Source organism: Monocercomonoides exilis (assembly GCF_001643675.1).
Source record: "Monocercomonoides exilis strain PA203 chromosome Unknown scaffold72-133335, whole genome shotgun sequence".
Taxonomy (NCBI): domain Eukaryota; phylum Preaxostyla; order Oxymonadida; family Polymastigidae; genus Monocercomonoides; species Monocercomonoides exilis.
The window spans coordinates 70,001-93,189 of record NW_027150617.1 but is presented as its reverse complement, the minus strand read 5'-3'; the positions used below and the strand labels follow the sequence as shown (position 1 = coordinate 93,189).

At 33.7% G+C, this 23,189-nt stretch overlaps 5 protein-coding genes across 5 annotated transcripts in view; 4 read left to right on the top strand and 1 right to left on the bottom strand.

The window, feature by feature from the left end:
- Positions 1–2,984: 2,984 nt before the first annotated feature.
- Positions 2,985–3,194, top strand: MONOS_14287 (uncharacterized protein; the record flags this gene model as incomplete). The annotated part of the gene is made up of 1 exon (XM_067867075.1): positions 2,985–3,194. The coding sequence occupies one exon, from the start codon at positions 2,985–2,987 to the stop codon at positions 3,192–3,194; it is 210 nt and encodes a 69-aa protein (XP_067718788.1).
- Positions 3,195–11,971: 8,777 nt separating this feature from the next.
- Positions 11,972–15,978, top strand: MONOS_11129 (uncharacterized protein; the record flags this gene model as incomplete). The annotated part of the gene is made up of 3 exons (XM_067863635.1): positions 11,972–12,012; positions 12,055–15,083; positions 15,197–15,978. Exons 1-3 carry the CDS (start codon positions 12,008–12,010, stop codon positions 15,976–15,978), a joined length of 3,816 nt encoding a protein of 1,271 aa, XP_067718787.1. The 5' UTR covers positions 11,972–12,007.
- Positions 15,979–16,644: 666 nt separating this feature from the next.
- MONOS_11128 (putative cyclin-dependent kinase regulatory subunit CKS1) lies at positions 16,645–17,456 on the bottom strand. The gene is made up of 6 exons (XM_067863634.1): positions 17,425–17,456; positions 17,284–17,367; positions 17,167–17,201; positions 17,052–17,115; positions 16,998–17,001; positions 16,645–16,845 (listed from the first exon to the last, which is right to left on the bottom strand). The coding sequence occupies exons 2-6, from the start codon at positions 17,361–17,363 to the stop codon at positions 16,810–16,812; spliced, it is 219 nt and encodes a 72-aa protein (XP_067718786.1). The 5' UTR covers positions 17,364–17,367; positions 17,425–17,456; the 3' UTR covers positions 16,645–16,809.
- Positions 17,457–17,469: 13 nt separating this feature from the next.
- MONOS_11127 (putative magnesium transporter) lies at positions 17,470–19,656 on the top strand. The gene is made up of 5 exons (XM_067863633.1): positions 17,470–17,923; positions 18,008–18,226; positions 18,428–18,584; positions 18,870–19,149; positions 19,337–19,656. Exons 1-5 carry the CDS (start codon positions 17,534–17,536, stop codon positions 19,470–19,472), a joined length of 1,182 nt encoding a protein of 393 aa, XP_067718785.1. The 5' UTR covers positions 17,470–17,533; the 3' UTR covers positions 19,473–19,656.
- A 262-nt stretch (positions 19,657–19,918) lies between these two features.
- Positions 19,919–23,189, top strand: part of MONOS_11126 (uncharacterized protein) — a 20,998-nt gene continuing 17,727 nt past the window's right edge. The window contains exons 1-7 of the mRNA XM_067863632.1: positions 19,919–19,996; positions 20,060–20,156; positions 20,214–20,305; positions 20,355–20,459; positions 20,531–20,574; positions 20,673–22,481; positions 22,741–23,189. The exon at positions 22,741–23,189 is cut by the window's right edge and continues 9,192 nt beyond it. Of these exons, the coding sequence (XP_067718784.1) occupies positions 19,946–19,996; positions 20,060–20,156; positions 20,214–20,305; positions 20,355–20,459; positions 20,531–20,574; positions 20,673–22,481; positions 22,741–23,189 (2,647 nt within the window). The 5' untranslated portion in view covers positions 19,919–19,945. The remainder of the gene's footprint in view (positions 19,997–20,059; positions 20,157–20,213; positions 20,306–20,354; positions 20,460–20,530; positions 20,575–20,672; positions 22,482–22,740) is intronic.

Below are 23,189 nucleotides of genomic sequence, written 5' to 3'. Positions count from 1 at the left end.
AACTTATTCGAAATTTTTTAAAGAAATTATAAGAGAAAAACAACGAAAAAACTACTGATGATCCTTTTCCTTTGATAACAACGAAAGTCTTTCAAGAAAAATTTTATTCTGCATCGATTGATAATGCTTACTGCTTGAACGTATAAAACCTTCGAATGATTCATAAACATTACCTTTTAAAGGTCCATCAACAACCTTTTGTGAAAAATGTCAAGTTGAGAGCTCAAACATTCATGAACAATTTCTACCAATCGTCTTTCAAACCTCATATCCATCGATGCTCAAATTTATAACAAATATTTCATCTTCAAACGTAGTCAGAGAAAATTTTGCTTCTGTCTCCGATTTTTTAACAATTGAAAAATTGTGTAAATATGGCGAATACTCTTTTTCAATTTCTTGGAGTTCTTCTTCAATGAACATTTAATGTTATTTTATGATTATATTCAGTAATTTTTATGGTAATTGCTTGTTACAAAATGTGAATCAATAAAACAAAATGTTAAAAATTAATAATGGGTCAACAATTGATTTAATCAAAACTTGATTTGGGTGATATTTGAACCTATTTATTAATTCTTTAAATTGTCATATTAGGCCTGGTTGACGGATTGAAAAATAGACGGTTACGTCAGTCAACAGAATTTTTTCACGTCAATTGATTTTTTTTGTCTCTCTTGTTTTTTGAAACAATAAACATATATTTTTTAGAATAAAATTGTATGGCTATTTTCAATAATGATTAGTAATGAATTTCATTTTTCCTTTAAAAAAAAAAACACTAAACCATAATTCATATATCGCTCAATATGAGAAAAATAATTTCGCAATTTCACGCTTGCAGTATATGAACGCTAATTGGTTTGCATATTATTGTATTTGCCTATTATCTGTAAATGTTTTTCTTTTTGTGAATCAGTGGAAATTTTAGAAAATAAACAAATAGTGGAATATCTTATTATCCTTGATGAATATCCAGTTTGCTTAACGGATTCATAAAGAAAGTCCACAAGAAGAAGAGACGTAAAAGTGAAAATAGAGAGTCAGATGATGAAACACTTGAAAAAGGAAGAAATTAGAAATTGGATTGAAGAAAACAGTTGCCAATGGGATAAGTTATAGATATTGACTTAAAAATAGGTTCTGAAGGTTTGCTATCGTTGTTTTTTTGAAGTGATTATTCTTTTTTATTCAGGCTATTGAAAGAATGAGTGATTATATGGCTTTGAATAAGGAAAGCAGGGAAGAAAAATGAAAAGAAGGTTGTTGAAATATAAGATTAATCGAAGATGCCTGGCGTTGGGCTTTGATGATGAATAATTTTTGAGGAAAAAAGATTTTTTGTGAAAGAGGGGAAGCGAAAAAAGAAGAGATTAAATGAAAAAGGGATTCACATATGTTTCCTATTTTTTGTTGGTGAGGGGGGATAATTGAGCTGACAGTGAAAAAGATTCAGAGGTTTCTCCTCACCAGAAGACAAAATCCTGAAGAGGAGAATTACAACGAATTTCTCCGTTGGTGAAAATTGAAATTTATGTTCTCAACTTTCAACCTTCAATCAACTCATTCATTCAACACCTTCAAAATCTTCATCAAATTATCACAACATTTCACACGCTTCTTCTTCTTCTTCTTCTTCTTCTTCATTCACATCATCTGAATGAATTTCTTCATATTTGATATCTGCATCAGAGATCATGAATGAAATGAAGAAGAAACGGAGAAATTATTCATCCAAAGGAAGTTTTCATAAATTTTAATTAGAATAAGAAGAATGAAAGACGAGGCGAAAGAGAAAGAGAAAGAGAATGAAGAGCGTGTTTTGAGAGGAGAACTGGAAAGGAAATGGAATCGAGAAGATGGAAGAGGGTTTTTTGAATGAAAGGAAGAAGATGATAATGAATACGAAGATGAAGAAGAACATGAAGCTGGTTGAGAGCCAGCCACCAACTGCGAAAGGTACTAAACAGAGCAAAAAGAAGAGCAACGCTGCCAGGGAAACTCAAACGAGATAAAAGGAGCGAAGTCCATTCCACATGACTCAGAAAACCGCTTTGTATCTCATTCAACTACCTTCTGTCTTTGGCAGCTTGTTGTTTCAACATGGAACAATGAATGACTTTTTCATTTATTTGAGTGTGTGTATGCTTCGTTGTAACATGTGCAATCTTCACTATCCTTTTCATTGGCAAATGAATGTTCTACCTCTTCTTCTCCTTCTCTTTCTCATTCTCTTTCTGCATCGTCCATCCCAGCTTCCACTTCTCCGCTTCAATTTCTTTATTATTCATTCTCTCTCTCAGCTGAATGTGCTTAAACGGATTAAAACCACAACAGAAGACAAGTGCACAAAGGTTAAAAAGCAACAGGAAAGTGACAAACTGAAGAATTGTGTGTGGAGAAAATAACAAATACGAAGAAGAATACGAAGAGGAATATGAAAAAGAAGGAGAAGAAGAGGTGGGGGAGCTGGCTGTTTGTGGGAAAGCATCAGGAAAGAGATGGGAATGAGCACAAGGCGAGCTAACAACCGACGAATAAGATGAAGAAGCCAATGGAAATATGGAATTATAATTGGAGAGAAGGCGACAGATCTGAGACAGCAGAAGAAGAGAAAGAAAAAGATACGCAAAGGGAGGAGAGGAAGAGGAAAGCGAATAAGAGCCATTGGAATTCCTGTTTTGAGCAATCTCGTTATTCGGGGTTGAAGTATTAAAGAAGAGAGAAAAGCCACAACTGGACATATCATGTGCTGCATTTGGAGAGTGAAGCGTGGTCGATACAAAAGGCAGCTGAGACGCGCTGCTTTGGAATTCGACTGATGAATTGAGAAGAAACGAAGAAAAGGAAAAAGATGAAGAAGGATATGAAAATGATAGCGATGACGATTTTCACTTGAGTCATTCTGTTGTTTCATTTCTTCTTTTTCTTCAACACCTTCTTCTTCATCGGTTGTTGTGCTTTCATCCATTCCAATATGAATGATGTCTGACGTGATGAGTGCTGCCATCAAAAGCGACAGGTCGTCTTTGCTGAGAGAGAAGCAGTCGTCGATGGTGAACAGCACGGAATCTCTCAGATGGTCGTCAGAAAAGAAATGGATGACAGGCTGTGGGATGAGGGGAAGAATAGCAACGATCGGTGGAATGGGTGTGGGAAAGGACAACAGCTCCGTTGGGGAAGAAGAAAGTTAAAAAGAAGAAGATAGTGAAGAAGGAAAAGATGCTGTTATAGAATAGGAAATATCAGTGAAGAGTTAAAATAAAATTGAAAAATCAACAAACAATAACGGAATTCAGAAAGTGAAAAGATATTCACAAAGATGTGTGGAAGACAGAATGCATGATATAGAAGATATGTTGTAAGCTATAAAAGCACTTCGAACATATTCATTGAAAAGAAGTGAGATTTAATTGAAAAGAGCAACAAACGCAACACATATTCTCCTTCTCGTTTACTTCCATCACGAATATTGCTTTCAGTTTCCTCATTCAGATGTTCTTCTTTTTATTTGCTCATTGATATTAACGCTTTACAAGAACTATCTTAAAATATGCAGTATATTCATGAAAATATTGATTGATATTTTTGTGAAAATCAAAAAAGAAAACAGTTGATTTGTTATTTATTTCAAAATAATTGATTGTATTGTGAAATGAAAAACCTTTGTCAAAAGACAAAATAGTTAAAAGAGCATTCAGTGCTTCAAAGATAGAGAATGCCTTCTGTCACCAGACATCCTTTTTGTTCTTGAAAGACACATTCGCAGCTTGCTTCGCTGCATTGAGATGAAACAAATGAAAAAAGATGTTTGAGAGAATTGTTAGAAGAAGTTCTTTCTTTGTGATCTCTGCGTAGAACTTTTGTGTGTCGCCTTCGAATATGAAGCTTGGTGCTTCATTCAAAAATCCAGAAACAATTTGAAACATAAATCCCTGATCTCTTTTGATTGATTTGATTACACTGTCACAACGTATATTTCAAAACTTTGTCTAATTCGTATATCCCAGTAAAATCATATGGAACATACCACTTGATAACAAACTTCTTTCTCTTTTTCTGGTTCCAGACGGAAATCAAACTAATCTTCTGGTTTGAAAACAGCACCTCCACATCATTTGTGCTATATTCTATTTCATCTGTTCTATCTTCCATTGAATCTTCAAGTGAGTCATGAGTATTATCTTCGAAAACAAGTATTTGAGAAGATGTCAAGCATGTTGAAGAAAAACTTTCAGAAGAAGAAGAGCAGGAGGAAGCAGCTGAATGAATTGAAGAAGACTCATTCATGGTTTCATCTTTTTTCTTTTCACTTTATTTTGTTAATCCGGTCATTTGAAGATACACTTTAAAGTGTGTTTTAGCTATTCAAAGTGAATAAATCAATCAAAAAGCGATGCATTTAATATGTTCATCCATAAAGGCATTCTGAAATTTACTCAAATGATTTCAACATTCAATTATGTTGGGTGTTGACACAAAAATTTGACAAAGTCAAAAAAAGATCGACCAGTCTGTGACTTTGGCAATTTCCAAAAAATTGATCCGGTCAAAACCCATTAACGTGTTCTTTATTTCTTAAAAAAAGTGTCGATTATTTTTTGTTCGATTAAAATTTTTCATTTTCCTTTAATTCAATTTAGTGTGTGAACGATAAACTGTTAAACTTTTGAATAATTTTGATGAGATATAAATGCTTTTTGACTTCAAGCATTTTTAAAGTCAGTCAAAAGTAGATTGCCTTAAGACAAAAGTCTTAAGTCACCCAGGCTTAGTTCACACACTAAATTGAATTAAAGGAAAATGAAAAATTTTAATCGAACAAAAAATAATCGACACTTTTTTTAAGAAATAAAGAACACGTTAATGGGTTTTGACCGGATCAATTTTTTGGAAATTGCCAAAGTCACAGACTGGTCGATCTTTTTTTGACTTTGTCAAATTTTTGTGTCAACACCCAACATAATTGAATGTTGAAATCATTTGAGTAAATTTCAGAATGCCTTTATGGATGAACATATTAAATGCATCGCTTTTTGATTGATTTATTCACTTTGAATAGCTAAAACACACTTTAAAGTGTATCTTCAAATGACCGGATTAACAAAATAAAGTGAAAAGAAAAAAGATGAAACCATGAATGAGTCTTCTTCAATTCATTCAGCTGCTTCCTCCTGCTCTTCTTCTTCTGAAAGTTTTTCTTCAACATGCTTGACATCTTCTCAAATACTTGTTTTCGAAGATAATACTCATGACTCACTTGAAGATTCAATGGAAGATAGAACAGATGAAATAGAATATAGCACAAATGATGTGGAGGTGCTGTTTTCAAACCAGAAGATTAGTTTGATTTCCCGTCTGGAACCAGAAAAAGAGAAAGAAGTTTGTTATCAAGTGGTATGTTCCATATGATTTTACTGGGATATACGAATTAGACAAAGTTTTGAAATATACGTTGTGACAGTGTAATCAAATCAATCAAAAGAGATCAGGGATTTATGTTTCAAATTGTTTCTGGATTTTTTGAATGAAGCACCAAGCTTCATATTCGAAGGCGACACACAAAAGTTCTACGCAGAGATCACAAAGAAAGAACTTCTTCTAACAATTCTCTCAAACATCTTTTTTTCATTTGTTTCATCTCAATGCAGCGAAGCAAGCTGCGAATGTGTCTTTTCAAGAACAAAAAGGATGTCTGGTGACAGAAGGCATTCTCTATCTTTGAAGCACTGAATGCTCTTTTAACTATTTTGTCTTTTGACAAAGGTTTTTTCATTTCACAATACAATCAATTATTTTGAAATAAATAACAAATCAACTGTTTTCTTTTTTGATTTTCACAAAAATATCAATCAATATTTTCATGAATATACTGCATATTTTAAGATAGTTCTTGTAAAGCGTTAATATCAATGAGCAAATAAAAAGAAGAACATCTGAATGAGGAAACTGAAAGCAATATTCGTGATGGAAGTAAACGAGAAGGAGAATATGTGTTGCGTTTGTTGCTCTTTTCAATTAAATCTCACTTCTTTTCAATGAATATGTTCGAAGTGCTTTTATAGCTTACAACATATCTTCTATATCATGCATTCTGTCTTCCACACATCTTTGTGAATATCTTTTCACTTTCTGAATTCCGTTATTGTTTGTTGATTTTTCAATTTTATTTTAACTCTTCACTGATATTTCCTATTCTATAACAGCATCTTTTCCTTCTTCACTATCTTCTTCTTTTTAACTTTCTTCTTCCCCAACGGAGCTGTTGTCCTTTCCCACACCCATTCCACCGATCGTTGCTATTCTTCCCCTCATCCCACAGCCTGTCATCCATTTCTTTTCTGACGACCATCTGAGAGATTCCGTGCTGTTCACCATCGACGACTGCTTCTCTCTCAGCAAAGACGACCTGTCGCTTTTGATGGCAGCACTCATCACGTCAGACATCATTCATATTGGAATGGATGAAAGCACAACAACCGATGAAGAAGAAGGTGTTGAAGAAAAAGAAGAAATGAAACAACAGAATGACTCAAGTGAAAATCGTCATCGCTATCATTTTCATATCCTTCTTCATCTTTTTCCTTTTCTTCGTTTCTTCTCAATTCATCAGTCGAATTCCAAAGCAGCGCGTCTCAGCTGCCTTTTGTATCGACCACGCTTCACTCTCCAAATGCAGCACATGATATGTCCAGTTGTGGCTTTTCTCTCTTCTTTAATACTTCAACCCCGAATAACGAGATTGCTCAAAACAGGAATTCCAATGGCTCTTATTCGCTTTCCTCTTCCTCTCCTCCCTTTTGCGTATCTTTTTCTTTCTCTTCTTCTGCTGTCTCAGATCTGTCGCCTTCTCTCTCCAATTATAATTCCATATTTCCATTGGCTTCTTCATCTTATTCGTCGGTTGTTAGCTCGCCTTGTGCTCATTCCCATCTCTTTCCTGATGCTTTCCCACAAACAGCCAGCTCCCCCACCTCTTCTTCTCCTTCTTTTTCATATTCCTCTTCGTATTCTTCTTCGTATTTGTTATTTTCTCCACACACAATTCTTCAGTTTGTCACTTTCCTGTTGCTTTTTAACCTTTGTGCACTTGTCTTCTGTTGTGGTTTTAATCCGTTTAAGCACATTCAGCTGAGAGAGAGAATGAATAATAAAGAAATTGAAGCGGAGAAGTGGAAGCTGGGATGGACGATGCAGAAAGAGAATGAGAAAGAGAAGGAGAAGAAGAGGTAGAACATTCATTTGCCAATGAAAAGGATAGTGAAGATTGCACATGTTACAACGAAGCATACACACACTCAAATAAATGAAAAAGTCATTCATTGTTCCATGTTGAAACAACAAGCTGCCAAAGACAGAAGGTAGTTGAATGAGATACAAAGCGGTTTTCTGAGTCATGTGGAATGGACTTCGCTCCTTTTATCTCGTTTGAGTTTCCCTGGCAGCGTTGCTCTTCTTTTTGCTCTGTTTAGTACCTTTCGCAGTTGGTGGCTGGCTCTCAACCAGCTTCATGTTCTTCTTCATCTTCGTATTCATTATCATCTTCTTCCTTTCATTCAAAAAACCCTCTTCCATCTTCTCGATTCCATTTCCTTTCCAGTTCTCCTCTCAAAACACGCTCTTCATTCTCTTTCTCTTTCTCTTTCGCCTCGTCTTTCATTCTTCTTATTCTAATTAAAATTTATGAAAACTTCCTTTGGATGAATAATTTCTCCGTTTCTTCTTCATTTCATTCATGATCTCTGATGCAGATATCAAATATGAAGAAATTCATTCAGATGATGTGAATGAAGAAGAAGAAGAAGAAGAAGAAGAAGCGTGTGAAATGTTGTGATAATTTGATGAAGATTTTGAAGGTGTTGAATGAATGAGTTGATTGAAGGTTGAAAGTTGAGAACATAAATTTCAATTTTCACCAACGGAGAAATTCGTTGTAATTCTCCTCTTCAGGATTTTGTCTTCTGGTGAGGAGAAACCTCTGAATCTTTTTCACTGTCAGCTCAATTATCCCCCCTCACCAACAAAAAATAGGAAACATATGTGAATCCCTTTTTCATTTAATCTCTTCTTTTTTCGCTTCCCCTCTTTCACAAAAAATCTTTTTTCCTCAAAAATTATTCATCATCAAAGCCCAACGCCAGGCATCTTCGATTAATCTTATATTTCAACAACCTTCTTTTCATTTTTCTTCCCTGCTTTCCTTATTCAAAGCCATATAATCACTCATTCTTTCAATAGCCTGAATAAAAAAGAATAATCACTTCAAAAAAACAACGATAGCAAACCTTCAGAACCTATTTTTAAGTCAATATCTATAACTTATCCCATTGGCAACTGTTTTCTTCAATCCAATTTCTAATTTCTTCCTTTTTCAAGTGTTTCATCATCTGACTCTCTATTTTCACTTTTACGTCTCTTCTTCTTGTGGACTTTCTTTATGAATCCGTTAAGCAAACTGGATATTCATCAAGGATAATAAGATATTCCACTATTTGTTTATTTTCTAAAATTTCCACTGATTCACAAAAAGAAAAACATTTACAGATAATAGGCAAATACAATAATATGCAAACCAATTAGCGTTCATATACTGCAAGCGTGAAATTGCGAAATTATTTTTCTCATATTGAGCGATATATGAATTATGGTTTAGTGTTTTTTTTTTTAAAGGAAAAATGAAATTCATTACTAATCATTATTGAAAATAGCCATACAATTTTATTCTAAAAAATATATGTTTATTGTTTCAAAAAACAAGAGAGACAAAAAAAATCAATTGACGTGAAAAAATTCTGTTGACTGACGTAACCGTCTATTTTTCAATCCGTCAACCAGGCCTAGTGTGAACGATAAACTGTTAAACTTTTGAATAATTTTGATGAGATATAAATGCTTTTTGACTTCAAGCATTTTTAAAGTCAGTCAAAAGTAGATTACCTTAAGACAAAAGTCTTAAGTCACCCAGGCTTATGTCATATGTAACAATGAACAAAATGAAAGTTACCAATGAATTTTTCTATTCCGAAACATTCCGAAATTATTAATTTTTTTTAAAATCAAGTATTAATAACATCATTCTTTCTTGAATTCTTTTTTGTTAAAACGATTATTTTATTGGATTTTTTATTAATATTATTAATATGCTGTTATATTAATTGAAGTGTTTTTAATTTTATTGTTTTCTGATATTTTTTATTATTTATTAAATTTGTTCATACAGATTGTGCAAAAAATACAGGACAAGATCGATATCTCAATAATTGCAAAAAGAATAATTCTGTTAGATTTCCTCAAAATATATATCATCAATACAAACTCACGTGACATACAAGACTTTCAGGACAGCTTCGCTTGAGCTCAGAAAAAATCAATGATTGATATCCAGGAGAAATAATATTTTGAGTTTCTCCGAAATGAAAATAATAATTTTCTCTGACCTCAAGCGAAGCTGTCCTGAAAGTCTTGTATGTCATGTGAGTTTGTATTGATGAGATATATTTTGAGGAAATTTGTCAGAATTTTTCTTCTTGCGGTTATTGAGATATCGATCTTGTTCGATATTTTTTGCGATGTCCGGAATTTTTTGTGCAAACTGTATTTTTTTAATTTATTTGGCATAATAAATATTTTTTTGAGTTATTGAACAATATGTACAATTATTTTAGAAATAATTCCTTTTTTCGGAGAGTGGATCATTGAAAGGTTTTGTTGCCAATGAGCAGTTTATTATTATTGGAATGAAAATTATCAAAAGAGTTGCAGCAATTTCCCATGTTTGAGACAAACACAAAATAAATATTCCTTTTTGGTGTGTGTTATTTTTTTAATAATACTTTTTATATGTTCACATTTTTTGAAAAGTTCATTTCACATTTTTTTCAAATGAAAATGAAAATTGAATATTTTAAAAAAATTTTCATTCCAATTCACCAAAATTCAAAAGAATGTGCACATTTATATTGTCAAGCATTTGCATCCAAGTTGATGATATTTTATGAGTAGGAATGAAAACTGGATGAAAATACACAATGTTTATTTTCTCCTGAAAATCTAACAAAAGAAACTTTTCAAAAAATTATTGAATAATAATTCCATTGTTAAAAAAAAAAAAAAATACATATATGGGGGAAAATATGTAACTTCATGTTTTTTCATTAAAAAATTATGCACTTTTTATTGTCATATTTTGATCAAAAAATCCAAGTAAAATTTCTTTCCTTATTGAAATATTTGTGATGACACAAAACATTGTGTTGTAGTGTCAATGATATCAGTTTTAGGATATGAGAATCTGATTTATTTTGAAATCTGACAAAGTTAAGAAAAGTTATGAGTGAAACAATTTTTTTGTTCTTTGTGCATAAAAAGCTTGAAAGTTCATATTTTCCCCCATATAAATATTATTTACAGGAAAATGAATGACAGTGTCCATATAACAGTTCAGCTTTGAAATTTTCTGATAAAAATTCCAGGAAAATATTAGGAGTTAGCTAATTATTTTTTCAATCACACTTTATTCGAGTTTTGATCAAATTTAAAATTTCGATGAGTTTTCGTTTAAATAATTTTTTCTATTTTTAAGCACCATCAAAAGCTGTATGAATCGATGATTATTGTTCATTTTTTCAGAATCCCACTGATATTTTTATTTTGATCAAAAATCGAAAAAAAGTTTGGTAGCAAAAAGGATCAGTATATCATAAAAGTCAAATATTTTCATTCAATGAATTTTCGAATAATAAAAAGAAAAATGAGAAAAATAATAACAAAAAAAAAAACTTGGAACAGAAAATATTAATGAAAAATAAAATTCCCAATGGATATTTAACAATATTTCGTTTTATAAATCGAAAAATTACTTTAAAATCTTAAAACATCATTCATTTTTTCTTTGTTTTAAAAAAAGAACATTTCCACGTAGCTGTTTATTTCTTTTGTTTCTTACATATAAAAAACAATAAATTATCCATATGAAAAAAAAATTGGGCGATTATTTTTGAAATCATAAAATATTTAGAGGTACGTATCATTTTCTCATTCACAGTTATTTGCAAAAGAGTTTTCAAAAAAGTGTTGCATTCTTTCAAATTACAGTCTTTCAAAAAAGTGTTGTCAGGGAAAGATAAAAAAGTTCATTTATGATTTCATTGTTAACATTTGATTGATTTCAAAGTATTTGCTTCAATTTGTTAATTTAGAAAATTTTGATAGAGAAAAAATATAAATTCAAAAATAATCACCCAGATATTAAGTTTGGAAATTTTTTTTGTATTTTTATTTTTCAAATTGACAAATACAATAAAATACTTTAAATTGGAAATAACATATTTTCTGTGTTCTTAATTCAAAAAAGTTTCAACTCTATTTCAAAAAATATCGAATGGATTTAAGCTGCAAAAAAAATTTTTTTAACGAATTTTTTTTTGAAGAACAGAAATAAAAGCAAAATTTTGCATTTAAAACATTATTATTTTCCATCTTTTTGTTATGGTGAAACAATTTGAGATAATTAAGTGTAAATAAAATATGTTCATTTTCTTTTTTTCTAAAATTTTCACAAAAAATTTGCCATCATATCAAAGACACTTTTTGAAGGATATGAATATTAGATTTGTTCTGAAATTGAAGATTGCCTTTCAAATACTTCAAGATTCAAAGTTTTTGTAAATCTGAATAAACAAACAAAATATAAACTTTTCAACTCCAAATCGAAAATTTTTTATGTAATACATACAAATAATAGAAATTGTTGGCAGTTTTTCAAATTTCTTTTTCTTTCTTTCTATATTTTTGCAAAGAAGAGAAAAAAAAAATAAACTCTTTGCAAAATTTTGTTTCCTTTCAGCATCGGAATTACAAACATTTCACAATCAAATTAAAAAATTAAAAAACACTTTTCTTCTTTATAAAAAGAGTGGATTATTATGTTTTGAAACTACTAAAAAAAACCCATAACAAAATGTCTGGACTTAAAAACTGAAGTTTAACACATTAAAGAAAAATTCCTATGCAGTTTACAACAGCAATTAGTTTTAAATTTATTACACTTTTCAGAATTTTTGTTGTACTTTTTGTTCAAATTGCTTTCCCTGAAGATTTGGATTTGGTGGAAGAAGTTGAAAGTATTCCAGGCAGTGGCTCTCCTCCTTATCCACGCGAAGGTTCATTCATTCAGTACATCAATACCCCACAAAGAAAAGGTCTGCTCATTGGAGGCGGAAGGGATCGTGATGGAATTGTCATGAAAGATTCATATTTTTTTGATTTGAACCGGAAATTGTGGAATATAGTACCATCAACAAATCTTGTTGTTCTTCCTGACCGATACATGTGCGTATCATTTTGCGTTAAAGATGATGTGTATGTTTGGGGAGGCCTTAGTAGTCATGGGCTGTCTAACGAGTTGCTTTCATATGATTTTGAACGAATTTCATGGAAAGTTATTCAGCAGTCAGATAGTATACCATGCGAGAGATATGGTTCTTACAAAGCAGAAACAAAGTCACATGTTTACATTTTCGGAGGACAAGGATCTCGTGGAATGTTAAATGACATATGGGAAATGGACAAACAGACATTTTTGTGGCGTTGCTTACGAAAAAATAATCCCACCAAAAATCCACCTCCGATGCGAGATGGAGGAGCGTGCATATTTAAAAGCTATTTGTTTATTTTTGGGGGACTGACAAGTAATATTAAAGAAAAACCATGTGCTTACAGAATAAACTTGGCAAATCCTGATGATTGCCAATTAATTGAAATAGTTTATGATGAGTATTTTAATGGAGCAATTTATCGATCTGGTTTTACAAGTTATGTTTCAGAAACAGAGTGTTATGAAATTGCATGGAGCGGAAAGGATGGATCATTTACTGAAGCGTTAGACAAAGCATTAATCTTGAACCTCACGGAAGCTGGTCTCAACTCTGCTGTTAAAAATGCAACTCTTGTTCCATTTTACTTTGACGGCTGGACAATCGGATACGTGGGGGCCTCGTGTACTGTGGATGAAGAAGGAACTATTTATGCATTTGGTGGAAAAATCCAGTCATACATATCAAATGAAATTTGTTTTCTGAACAAAGAAGATTGGACAACACCTCAGGATAGTAGATGTGTGCACAGATTTTTGGATAACACATCTGCTTCTCCCTCTTTTCTTCGTAGCAGTCAAAGCAACCATGTAAATGTTCTGTCACCAGGTGATTGTTATGTATCACTTCCAGTATTGAAACATCATCTTGCTGAATTGAGTGGAGAAATAGCTGTCATCGGTGGGTACAACCCCGAACTGAACAAAATGGTGCCAGTAAGCAAAAAATTCGATTTTCGGACGATGATATGGATGGAGTTTGGCGAATCAGAATTTCAAAGCGAGGGAGAACCGTTGCTTGGTGAAGCAGCAGTTGTCGCATTGAATGGAAGAATTTTTGTGTTTGGCGGAGCAACTTATAGCAGCAACGGAGATTTTCTGACGATGAGCAATGATCTTTGGGAGTATAATAAAGCGACATATTCTTGGAGGAAGATAAAAGTGAAAGGCGAGAAAAGGCCGCCGAAAATGTGCCGTTCTGGTGCCACAATTTATGAGTCTATTTTGTATATTGTTGGAGGTTGTGATATCAACAAGAATCTGCTTCACGACATCTGGACATTCAATTTCGCAACGTCAGAATGGTTCAAAGTTATGAAAATGCGCATTGCGGTTCAGAGACCAACTGTTTTTGTGAAAAGCATTTTTCGCAGAGAAGAACCAATTGATTCGAACAAAAGCAATCATCAACATTTGAAAAATGCACAGAACAAGTCGAAAGATTTGAAGAAGGCAGAAGAAAAGGAAGACGGTGAACAGCCAGCTCCACATCTTTTTATTTGCGGGGGAGATAATGGGGAAAATCCCAATGAAGGCTGCAGAGTACATCCACTAAAAGTCACAAGCATTTTTGATGATTGGGTAAGCTTGTCGGGGCCATACTATCCGATATGCAGCTCTGGAGTTGTTGTTGGAGATGGAGAAGTTGGATTTATAGTTGGCGGAGAAGAATCTGGAGTGGCAAAGAAATCGTATCTTTCTGTATTCACTTTCGATGAACACGGAGAAATCAAACTTGCAACACACAAATATGACGAAGGCAGAGAGGAAAAGGATTATCCTTTAGTGCATGGCAGTTGCGCTTTCATGCTCGATTCGCTGTATTGCCTCGGAGGATATGCAGTGAGTGAAGGAATGACACCATTGCCCATTGCAACAAATAAACTAACCAAAATCAAATTGAAAAGTCATCTTTCTGGCTGCTCGCCTGGATCATTTTTCGACACAAACACAAATCAGTGCACTCTCTGCGAGAGCGGAACATATTCATCTCATTTCAATCAAACAGAATGCGAAAAATGTCCGGCTGGCACTTATTTATGGGGATCAGGGTCTTCGATAAGTGCGTGTATTCCTTGCACAGGCGGAGCATATCAACCAAACGCCGGGAGCGATGGCTGCAATGTGTGTGCTTCAAACAGCAGCTGCCTTGTCGGGTCAGCTGCAAACAACAACACTTTACTCAGAGAGCCTTTCAAATGCACAGAACAGCCAAAATCGTATGATCCGAATTCGAAGAAAGAGACAATGTTCACAATATTATTTTATGGAGTTTCATTGGCGCTTGGCTTGGTTGTAGCTTTTGTGTGTTTTTGCCTGCCGACTAGAGACAAGCTGTACATGCTGGATCAATACTCAGACTCCTACAAGAACAGCCTCGATGAGAAAACACACAAGGCAGTGAAGATTGTGAGGAAGACGAGTTATGGCGGATGCGTTTCGATTATTGGCATTTGCTTTGTGGTTGGCGCTGCTTCTGCGGTAGTTGTGCTGTTCTTTTTGATAAACACGCTTGAAAATCGATTGTATGTAGATCCGAAATCGCAGAACATAACGCTGGATAAGTTTTCAAATAAAAAGATGGAATTTTTAATTCGACTGAGAGATTATTCAGGGGAATGCGTGAAGGATGTGAAGGATAAGCAAATTGAAGCACAAGGAGAATGCTCTCCACTTCTTGGAATAGGAAAGACTTCTTATGATCCATTGGGTTTGCCTTCTGTTTTCAGAATTCAATTTTATTTTATTTCATTCTTTTTCTTCCTTTCAAAATTTATGTTAAATCAACTATCTTTTATAATGCTTCTAAATGTATCTTTTCAGATATTTATCCGAATGAGTCAGCTGCTATCGCGCCAATATGTTATCAATCTCCGTCTCCAAACAAATTATTCACGTCAACAGCAGATTGCACAATTCAACTTTCTGCGGAGAATATCAGCATTGATGCAGTTGATCGACGAGTGAAACTTCTTTCGTTCTATTCAAAAGAGAAAGATGCACTATTCTATGGAATAGACGCATTCATCTCTGTTGATTCTGGAGTAGCCCAACAGAAAGGCTACTTCTTCCTTGATGCAACATACAAATCACAGGCAGAAAGCCATTTTGATGGAGATTCATCGCATGTTTTCAAAGGCGGAGAACAAACCCAGGTTGTTGCTGAGCTGATGGTTAGCAAGTACGAAGAGAACAAGTGGAAGCATATTGTGCAGATGGGCCACGAAGCAAACAGGATTTCAATCAGACCTGGTTCTCAAGAAGAGAACAGCGATATCAATTTCATGCTGAGTGTGGGCGTGGAGGTGTTTGTGGAGCTGTCGCAGACGATGACAGTGACGACGAGGTCATTTAAGACATCGGCTGTGGGGCTGATAACAGCATTAGGAGGAACATTTGTGTATTTGAACTACATTGGGAAGCTTGTACCAGTGGTGGAATTCATATTCAGCGGGAAATTGTTCTGTGGCTGCTGCAAAAAGAAGTGGAAGAAGTCGAACTTTAAAAGAATTGTGGCGAGGGATCCGCTTCTGGACGATGAGAGAAAGAAGATCCAGATGGAAAGTGATGATGTGACACAAGACATGGTTGGCTATGCATTGTGACAGAATGAATTTATTTGAGACCGAATCTAATCCCTTCAATTGCCTTGTTCTTGTTCTTGTTTTTTTTCTTCTTCTGAAAAATTTTCGTTTCCAACAAAATTTTCGTCTTCTTTTTTTTGCTGCCACCATTATTATTGCCTTTAACTTTCATGGTCATTGAATTTTACTTAAACCTTGAATTTAAGAGAAAAATTTACACTTACATCATCTCGGCTTGCTTTACTTAATCTCGATGAAATGCACATCATTTTCCATTTACTTTTTTTTTGTCTGTTGCTGTCGAAATTTTCATCTTGTTTATGTCATCTTTCTGAGAATTATATGCATTTTTCCCATTTTTATACATCTCCATTTTTATAATTTTTATATGTATTACATTTTTATTAAGTTTCTTTAAATGAAAATGTTAAAATGAGAAAAGTTTCTATTCTGTTTAGTTTATAATTTTTGATCTTAATGGAATGAAAATGAAATGAGTTTATATATTTTATGTATTTGTTCGTTAATGAAACTCCAGGGCAACAACGAAGATTTATAAGTGATGGTTTTTTTTCACCCAATTTTTATGGAATGTTTTTGATGGAAAAATGCAAATCACCAGAATTTCAGTGATAACATTATCAGAACTTTCTTATTACGCATAATTGAATTAAAAGTTTTTAAAAATTATTTCCTTTTATTAACTTTTAAACAAAAAATATATATGAATTACAATAAATAAAAATGAAGTGATTATCTTTTTTTGTGTAAAGAGGAAATTAATAATTTAATGAAAAGCATGTTAATTCTGTTGAAATTACGATGCTTTTGGAAGGGGCCTTCTGAAAAGGATTATATGAGGCTCAGGTGCATGACGATCAAAGTTAACTTTAAATAATAAACACATATGAAATAAGAAAATATTAAAAATGAGTGACCATACCCTTCACAATAATTTGAATACGCGGATAAAAAGCAATTAAAACCACAACGTTTTTAATATTTAATACTTTATGTCAAGATAATAAAAGAAAACATACCCATCTAAAGAAAGATGAAATTGTTAAATTCGAAAAATTTCAAAAAGTGCAAACCCCTGAGATTGCTGTATGCCAATAGATCTCCATTCTTCTTCACTCATAAGACGATCTTTTGGAACTGATTACAAAGTTATAATTCAAAAAATGATTTTTAAGGATATTTACACACCTTTGGCTGCAATTTCTTTCGGTAAAATTACATGACTTCAAAAAATAATTCAAATACAATTTTTCAAATATAAATCACCAATTATATTAAAAATAAAGCAATCCATTTCTCACAAACCGATATTCATACATATCGTCGCACACTTTTTCAGAATAAAAGATTTCATCCTCGGGCCTTCTTTCTTGTCTATGAGCCATATGTCTATTCAAAAAATGAAATATAACTTGTCTCAAAGTTTGTAAATATAAAATTAATCACCTTTTATCTTAACTATAAGATCAATTGATAATACCATATTTCGTTTCATTTAATCTCAAAAAATAGTTATTGTTGCTTTATTGGGTCAGAAAATAAAATCATGATATAAATGCTTATTTCAATATGCTCAGATGAAAACATTCTTGACTTTAATTCTTTTACAGATTTTGTTTCATACATGAAATGTACTTGTCCTTCAAAAGAAAAACCTTTATGGATTGACTTACAAGGAGAACCCTCTCGTGAAGAGATGAAAAAATTAGCTTATATTTTCAATTTACATCCCCTGACAGTTGATGATATTATTAATCAAGATTCAAGCGCAAAGTGGGAGCTATTTGATACATACCTTTTTCTAATTTGCTATTCTAAAAATGAGAATGGAGATGAAATTCCAATATCATTCGTACTTGGAGAGACAGTTTTGGTGACATTTCACCGTCAATTTGCTGCAGTTATCGAACAAGCTTGGATTGATATAAATGAAACATATAGAGATGTTTGATATTTTGAACATTGAAAAAAGTAATACATTCATAATCGAACTTTTTATAATTTTATCGGAAAATTTCACATTTTTTAGGATATTAAGGTCTTTGATAATTCTCTTCCACGATTTCCTCCAATCAAAAGGAATCATCAGACAAAACCACCTTTAAAAAGAGAAAATGCTTCTTCTTCTAACACGACCAATTTATTTTTACGAAGAAGCAAAATGATATCTCCTGCGTATGTACTTTATTCTTTACTGAATACATTAGTTATCCAATTCAAACCACTTGTTGAACAATTTGAAACTGAAGTATGAATTATTGTCAACATATTTTTTGGAGGAAAATTTAAAAAAATCTTTTCTCCTGTCTTCCTTCTGTACACTTTTATATTCAAATTTGCCTAACCTTTCTTTTCTTTTTTTTCGCAATAAAATTTTCATCAATTTATCATCAAACATCTTCCCATTTTAATCACATTCCTCAAAACTCTAATTATTTTGACATTTCAGTTATCTGCCCTCCGTTCGCTCAGCCAGTCGCTACAAGGAGTTGGTGAACAAGACGAGCTGCTTCTGCGATTTGAGGCAGACAGGCGCAAAGTGAATGCAATCAGAAGATGTTTGGCGCCTCTTCCAGAAATTATATCAGCAATCACCCCAAGATCAAGTGTGTCATAGAATTTGGTGAAGGAGGAAGAGATTGCGGTGAAATTATAGAAAAATATAAAAAATAAAATTAGTAGATTTTGTTGAAATAAAAGTGAATAAGATAGAAATTGGCTTTCATATGTTTGTCTGTATTTGTGATTGCCATCAAACACAGTTTTTTCCCTTTGATTTCAATCTTTTTCTTAATTTCGAATTATCTTTATTCTTTTTCAATATTTTTTAATACACTTTTATTAATGCGTACAATTTCTCTCTCTCTTTCTCTCTCTTTTCCGTTTTTCAGACAGCACAATCCACTCCTTCTCTTCCAAAAAAGCCCAAACAAAACATTTTATTTCTCCGTTCCTCTTTCCATTTTTCCGTTCCGTCGGCGATCTTTCTCTCTTCCTCCTCCACACAACGTCGCACTACCACTCCACTCTGCTTGACTTGCACACAAACCATTTGGCTTCTCTTTCTGTGTCTCTCTCAAGATATTCCAATCATCTGTCCGTGCTCGCAAAAGATTTGTCGATTGTAACGTGTGTGATGATGATGGCGCAGATGATCCCGTCGTGCTGGGGGTGTGCTTTTGGATATGCGGTGAATTGTTATTTGCATTCAAATGAATGTTTTTCTATTTGTATTTTTGTTTCAAGGCATTAATATCTAATTTTTTTTCTTTGTTTTATTTCAATTTTGCATATATTAAACGAATTTATAATTTATTTTATGATTTTTTTTTATTCATTGCTTTTTTCTTTGTCGTAGAATGAACATATGGCTGCCTGGAGGGGTTATTGATGGCTCAGCCAACACATTTATTATTTTGCTTGCCGTCTGCAATTTGCTTGCGATTCTGTTTTATCTTCTCACAAAATGCTTAAGATGGGATGAAAAGGACTAGCCTGCTATTACAAGAACAATTATGTTTTTTGATAAAAAAATAACAATAATAAAAGATTAAAATGCAATGAAACAAGTTAATTTGTATTTTTCCAATATTTACATTTATCAAAAGGTTATTTTTGATTCACTCCAACTTTTTTTCAAAATTATTGGAAATATAAAAAAATATCAAGGTTTTTCAACTTTTTGCCACTTTGCAATAAACTTATTCTTTTCACATTTTTCCACATATTATTGTCGATTTTTTTATCATTTGAATCGAACCAAAGTATTTTTTTCTTGATTAAAAGTTCTTGAAACAATGGTAAAAAATATTAAAACTTTATGAGAAGAAATAAAAAAGATACAAACATTTTCATGAAAAACAGTTTGACTTTTTCAATAATATGTTTCTTTTCTGAATGAATTCTCATTCTGATCAGATAAGGCATAAGAAATAATTTCTATCAATTTTAATAAAAACATGTTTTAATGGGGAATTGCTGTTCTAAAACAACCAATTTCAGGGAGATTGACACAAATGTATATGCTTTTATATTTATGCTTTGATTTTGATTGAACTGGAAAAATATAAATGATTAATAGAAATTTGATATATTAACGCCAATTAGCACCAAGTTTTCATATTCCGAGGATCTACTTAATTCGTTATTGGACAAACTCTTACGAATTTGTCACCATAGTTTGTAATTTTTCTGTAATGTTATACAAGAATAACAATTTAAATTTTTAAATAAAGATCAACTTTTATCGATATCTCCTTTTCTTGAAACTGGAGCATTTCAATTCTTGCTAAATTTGCTTTCTCGAGCATTTTCTCAGCAAATACGAGTTTTGCTTTTATTTATATTTTCATTATAACCTTCTTTTCTTGAAATAGACAAAAGCATTTTGCATTCTAGCATTTCTTGAAACAGGATATCTTCCCAGAGATATTGAAGCTCGTCACGTGGACGTATTTCGATTATTCCTTCGACTATTAAATGTATGATAGTTATTATTTTTTTCATTATTTATTGTTAACTGGAATTGAAACGTTTTGTCATTTGTTAACAGCACAAAAATGCCACTGTTCGAAAATGCGTTTGCGAAGCAATACAGTTTGCAACCTTGCAATTTTCTTTATTTACAATTTTTGAAAACTTGCATATTAATATGGCAATACATTAAATATTAACTTTTTTTTCAATTCCACCAGAACTTTTTTGTCAGTAAAATGGATCGATCAAGCTGATCTTCTAGTTGACATGGACGACTGGGTGCGATACGAAGAGCAAAAAGGCAGCCATTTGAAAGGGCAAGAGGATCCCGAATTTGAGAAAGAGCTTATGGATGCGATCGCAGATGAAGAAGAGAGAGAAAAATCTCTCATGTTTCGAGAGGCAGAGAGGAGGAAGCAGCGAAGACAAGACGAGGAAGACTTGAAGAGAGGGAAGGAGATCAGAAGGGCAGATCCGAAAAAGAGAGAGAGGAAAGGAGAAGGAAATGAAGAAGAAGGAACAAAAGCGCTAAATGCAAATTCAATGAATGCTTCAGCAAATTCGAATGGAAGTGGAGGAGGAGAGGAAGAAGAGGAGGAGAGGAGCGACATGAAGAGAGTGAAGAAGGCAATGGAGCTGTTTTTGGAGGAAGATCTTTTGGAAGATGCATTGTGGGAGGAAGAGAAGAGCGAAAGTGAGAGTGAGGAAGAGAAGACAGAAGAAGAAGAAGAAGAAGGAAAAGGAGAAGAAGAGAAAAAGGAAAAGGAAAAGGAAAAGGAAAAGGAAGAAGAGAAAGAGAAAGAGAAAGAGAAAGAAAGAGAAAAGAAAGGAAAAGAAATTCAGACATATACAGAAAATGCGAAAGCGGCAGCAGAAGAAGAAGTGACGAAAGAAGCGAACACATCATCAAAAGAGAAAGACATTTTATTCAAACAGAAAAAGCCTCAGCCACTCCAATCTCAATCACAATCACAACAACCTCCTATTGTTAGTTCTCCTTCTTGTAACATTGACAGTAAATCTTCTTCTTCTTCAAGCCATTTGCCTTCTCTTCCTCTTCCTTCTTCTCCCCCCCTCTCCCAATCCACCAACCTCTTCCCTCCTTCTCTTTCCCCTTTCGACAGCGACGACAGTGAAACAACCAGAACAACAACGTCCAAACAGAACTGCTCTTCTGAGGCAAATGGAGACAACGCCATTTCTTCTTCTTCTTCTCGCTCTTCTTTCTCTGCCAACCCTCCCTCCTCCTTCGCCTCCAATCAACCCCCGCTCTCGCCTTCTTCCCCTTCGATGCAGTTTTCTTCGTCGCATTCCTCTGGACTGGCGGAAATACTTGCTTCTCTTCCGCTTTCCGCTTTCTCTTCTGCCTCTGCCATTTCTTCTGCTGCTGACAATTCATCGTCGTCTTCTTCGATGGCTTCAGCTGTTTCTTCTTCTTCTTCTTCTTCATCTACAACGACAACTTCTTCAACCTCTTCTTCAACATCTTCTTCAACCTCTTCTTCCACATCATCAACATCAACATCAACATCAGCATCACCACGGCCTCCTCCATCGTCTTCCACATCATCATCATCTTCCTCCTCCTCCTCTTCCTCTTCATCTTCAATATCATCTGAGCAATCACCCACCGTTCTTCTATCATCACATTCGCCTTCTTCTTCTTCTCCTCCTTCTTTTCATTCGACATCTCCCAATTCACCTGAGTCAAAAGAAGGAAATTCAAAGAAGGCAAAACAACAAAAGAAACGAAAACATTCCAATCATCAACCACTTCATTCAACAACAGCAACAGCAACATCATCATCATCATCATCTTCTTCTTCCTCCTCCTCCTCCTCTTCTTCTTCTTCATTCTCCTCTTCCTCTTCCTCTTCTTCCTCCTCCTCTTCTTTTTTCCCCTTCCATCTCTTCCACCCCCATCAGCCCACAATGATATGCCGTGTGATGAATTCCTTGTTCTTCTGCTCCATTCGCATCCTCATGCGCTCTTTTATTCTCCTTCCTGCCCTTTCATTCAGATTGCAGTGTGTTACTAAATCAAATCGAATTAATTTACTTTAATTTTTTATTAAATTTTTATTTTTATTTTTTTCTTTCATCTTTTTTTTCTTTTCTGTTTATTTCTTCTTACTCTTTATTATTTATTTATTTATTTATTTGTTTTTCCCCCTTATTTTCCATATAAATTTCTTTCTCCACTTTTCCCTTCCTCTCTCTCTCTCTCTCTTTTTTTTTTCCTTCTTCTTCTTCTTCTTCTCCACTCCATTTTTTTTCCCCAAACAGAGTTTTCAGTGGCAATCTCTTCGTCTCCTCCACCTCCCTCTCCACTCCAGCCATCATTTCCCATCTTCACACCCTTCTACGCCTCCTCCTGCTCCTCCTCCGCATATCTCATTCTTCTTCTCTTTCTCACTCTTCCTCGTATCGCTCTAGTTTTTGGCGTTCTTCAACGTTCAGAACAAAAGATTTTTCACCTTTTCTTCCTTTCTCTTCCTCTTCTTCTTTCCCTTCTTTCTCGTCCTCTTTCTCTTCTTCCTCTTCCTTCGCCTCTTTCCCCACATCCTTCGCCCCTTCTCCTTCTCAATTCTTCCCTTCCTCTTCTTCTTCCTCTTCTTCTGTCCTCCCCCCTTTTTCTCGCGTCTCTCCTTCTGAAATGCTATTCGGCCCTTCCTATTCTCATTCTTCTTCTTCCTCTTCTTCTTCCTCTTCTTCTCCTTCTTCTTCCTTCCTTT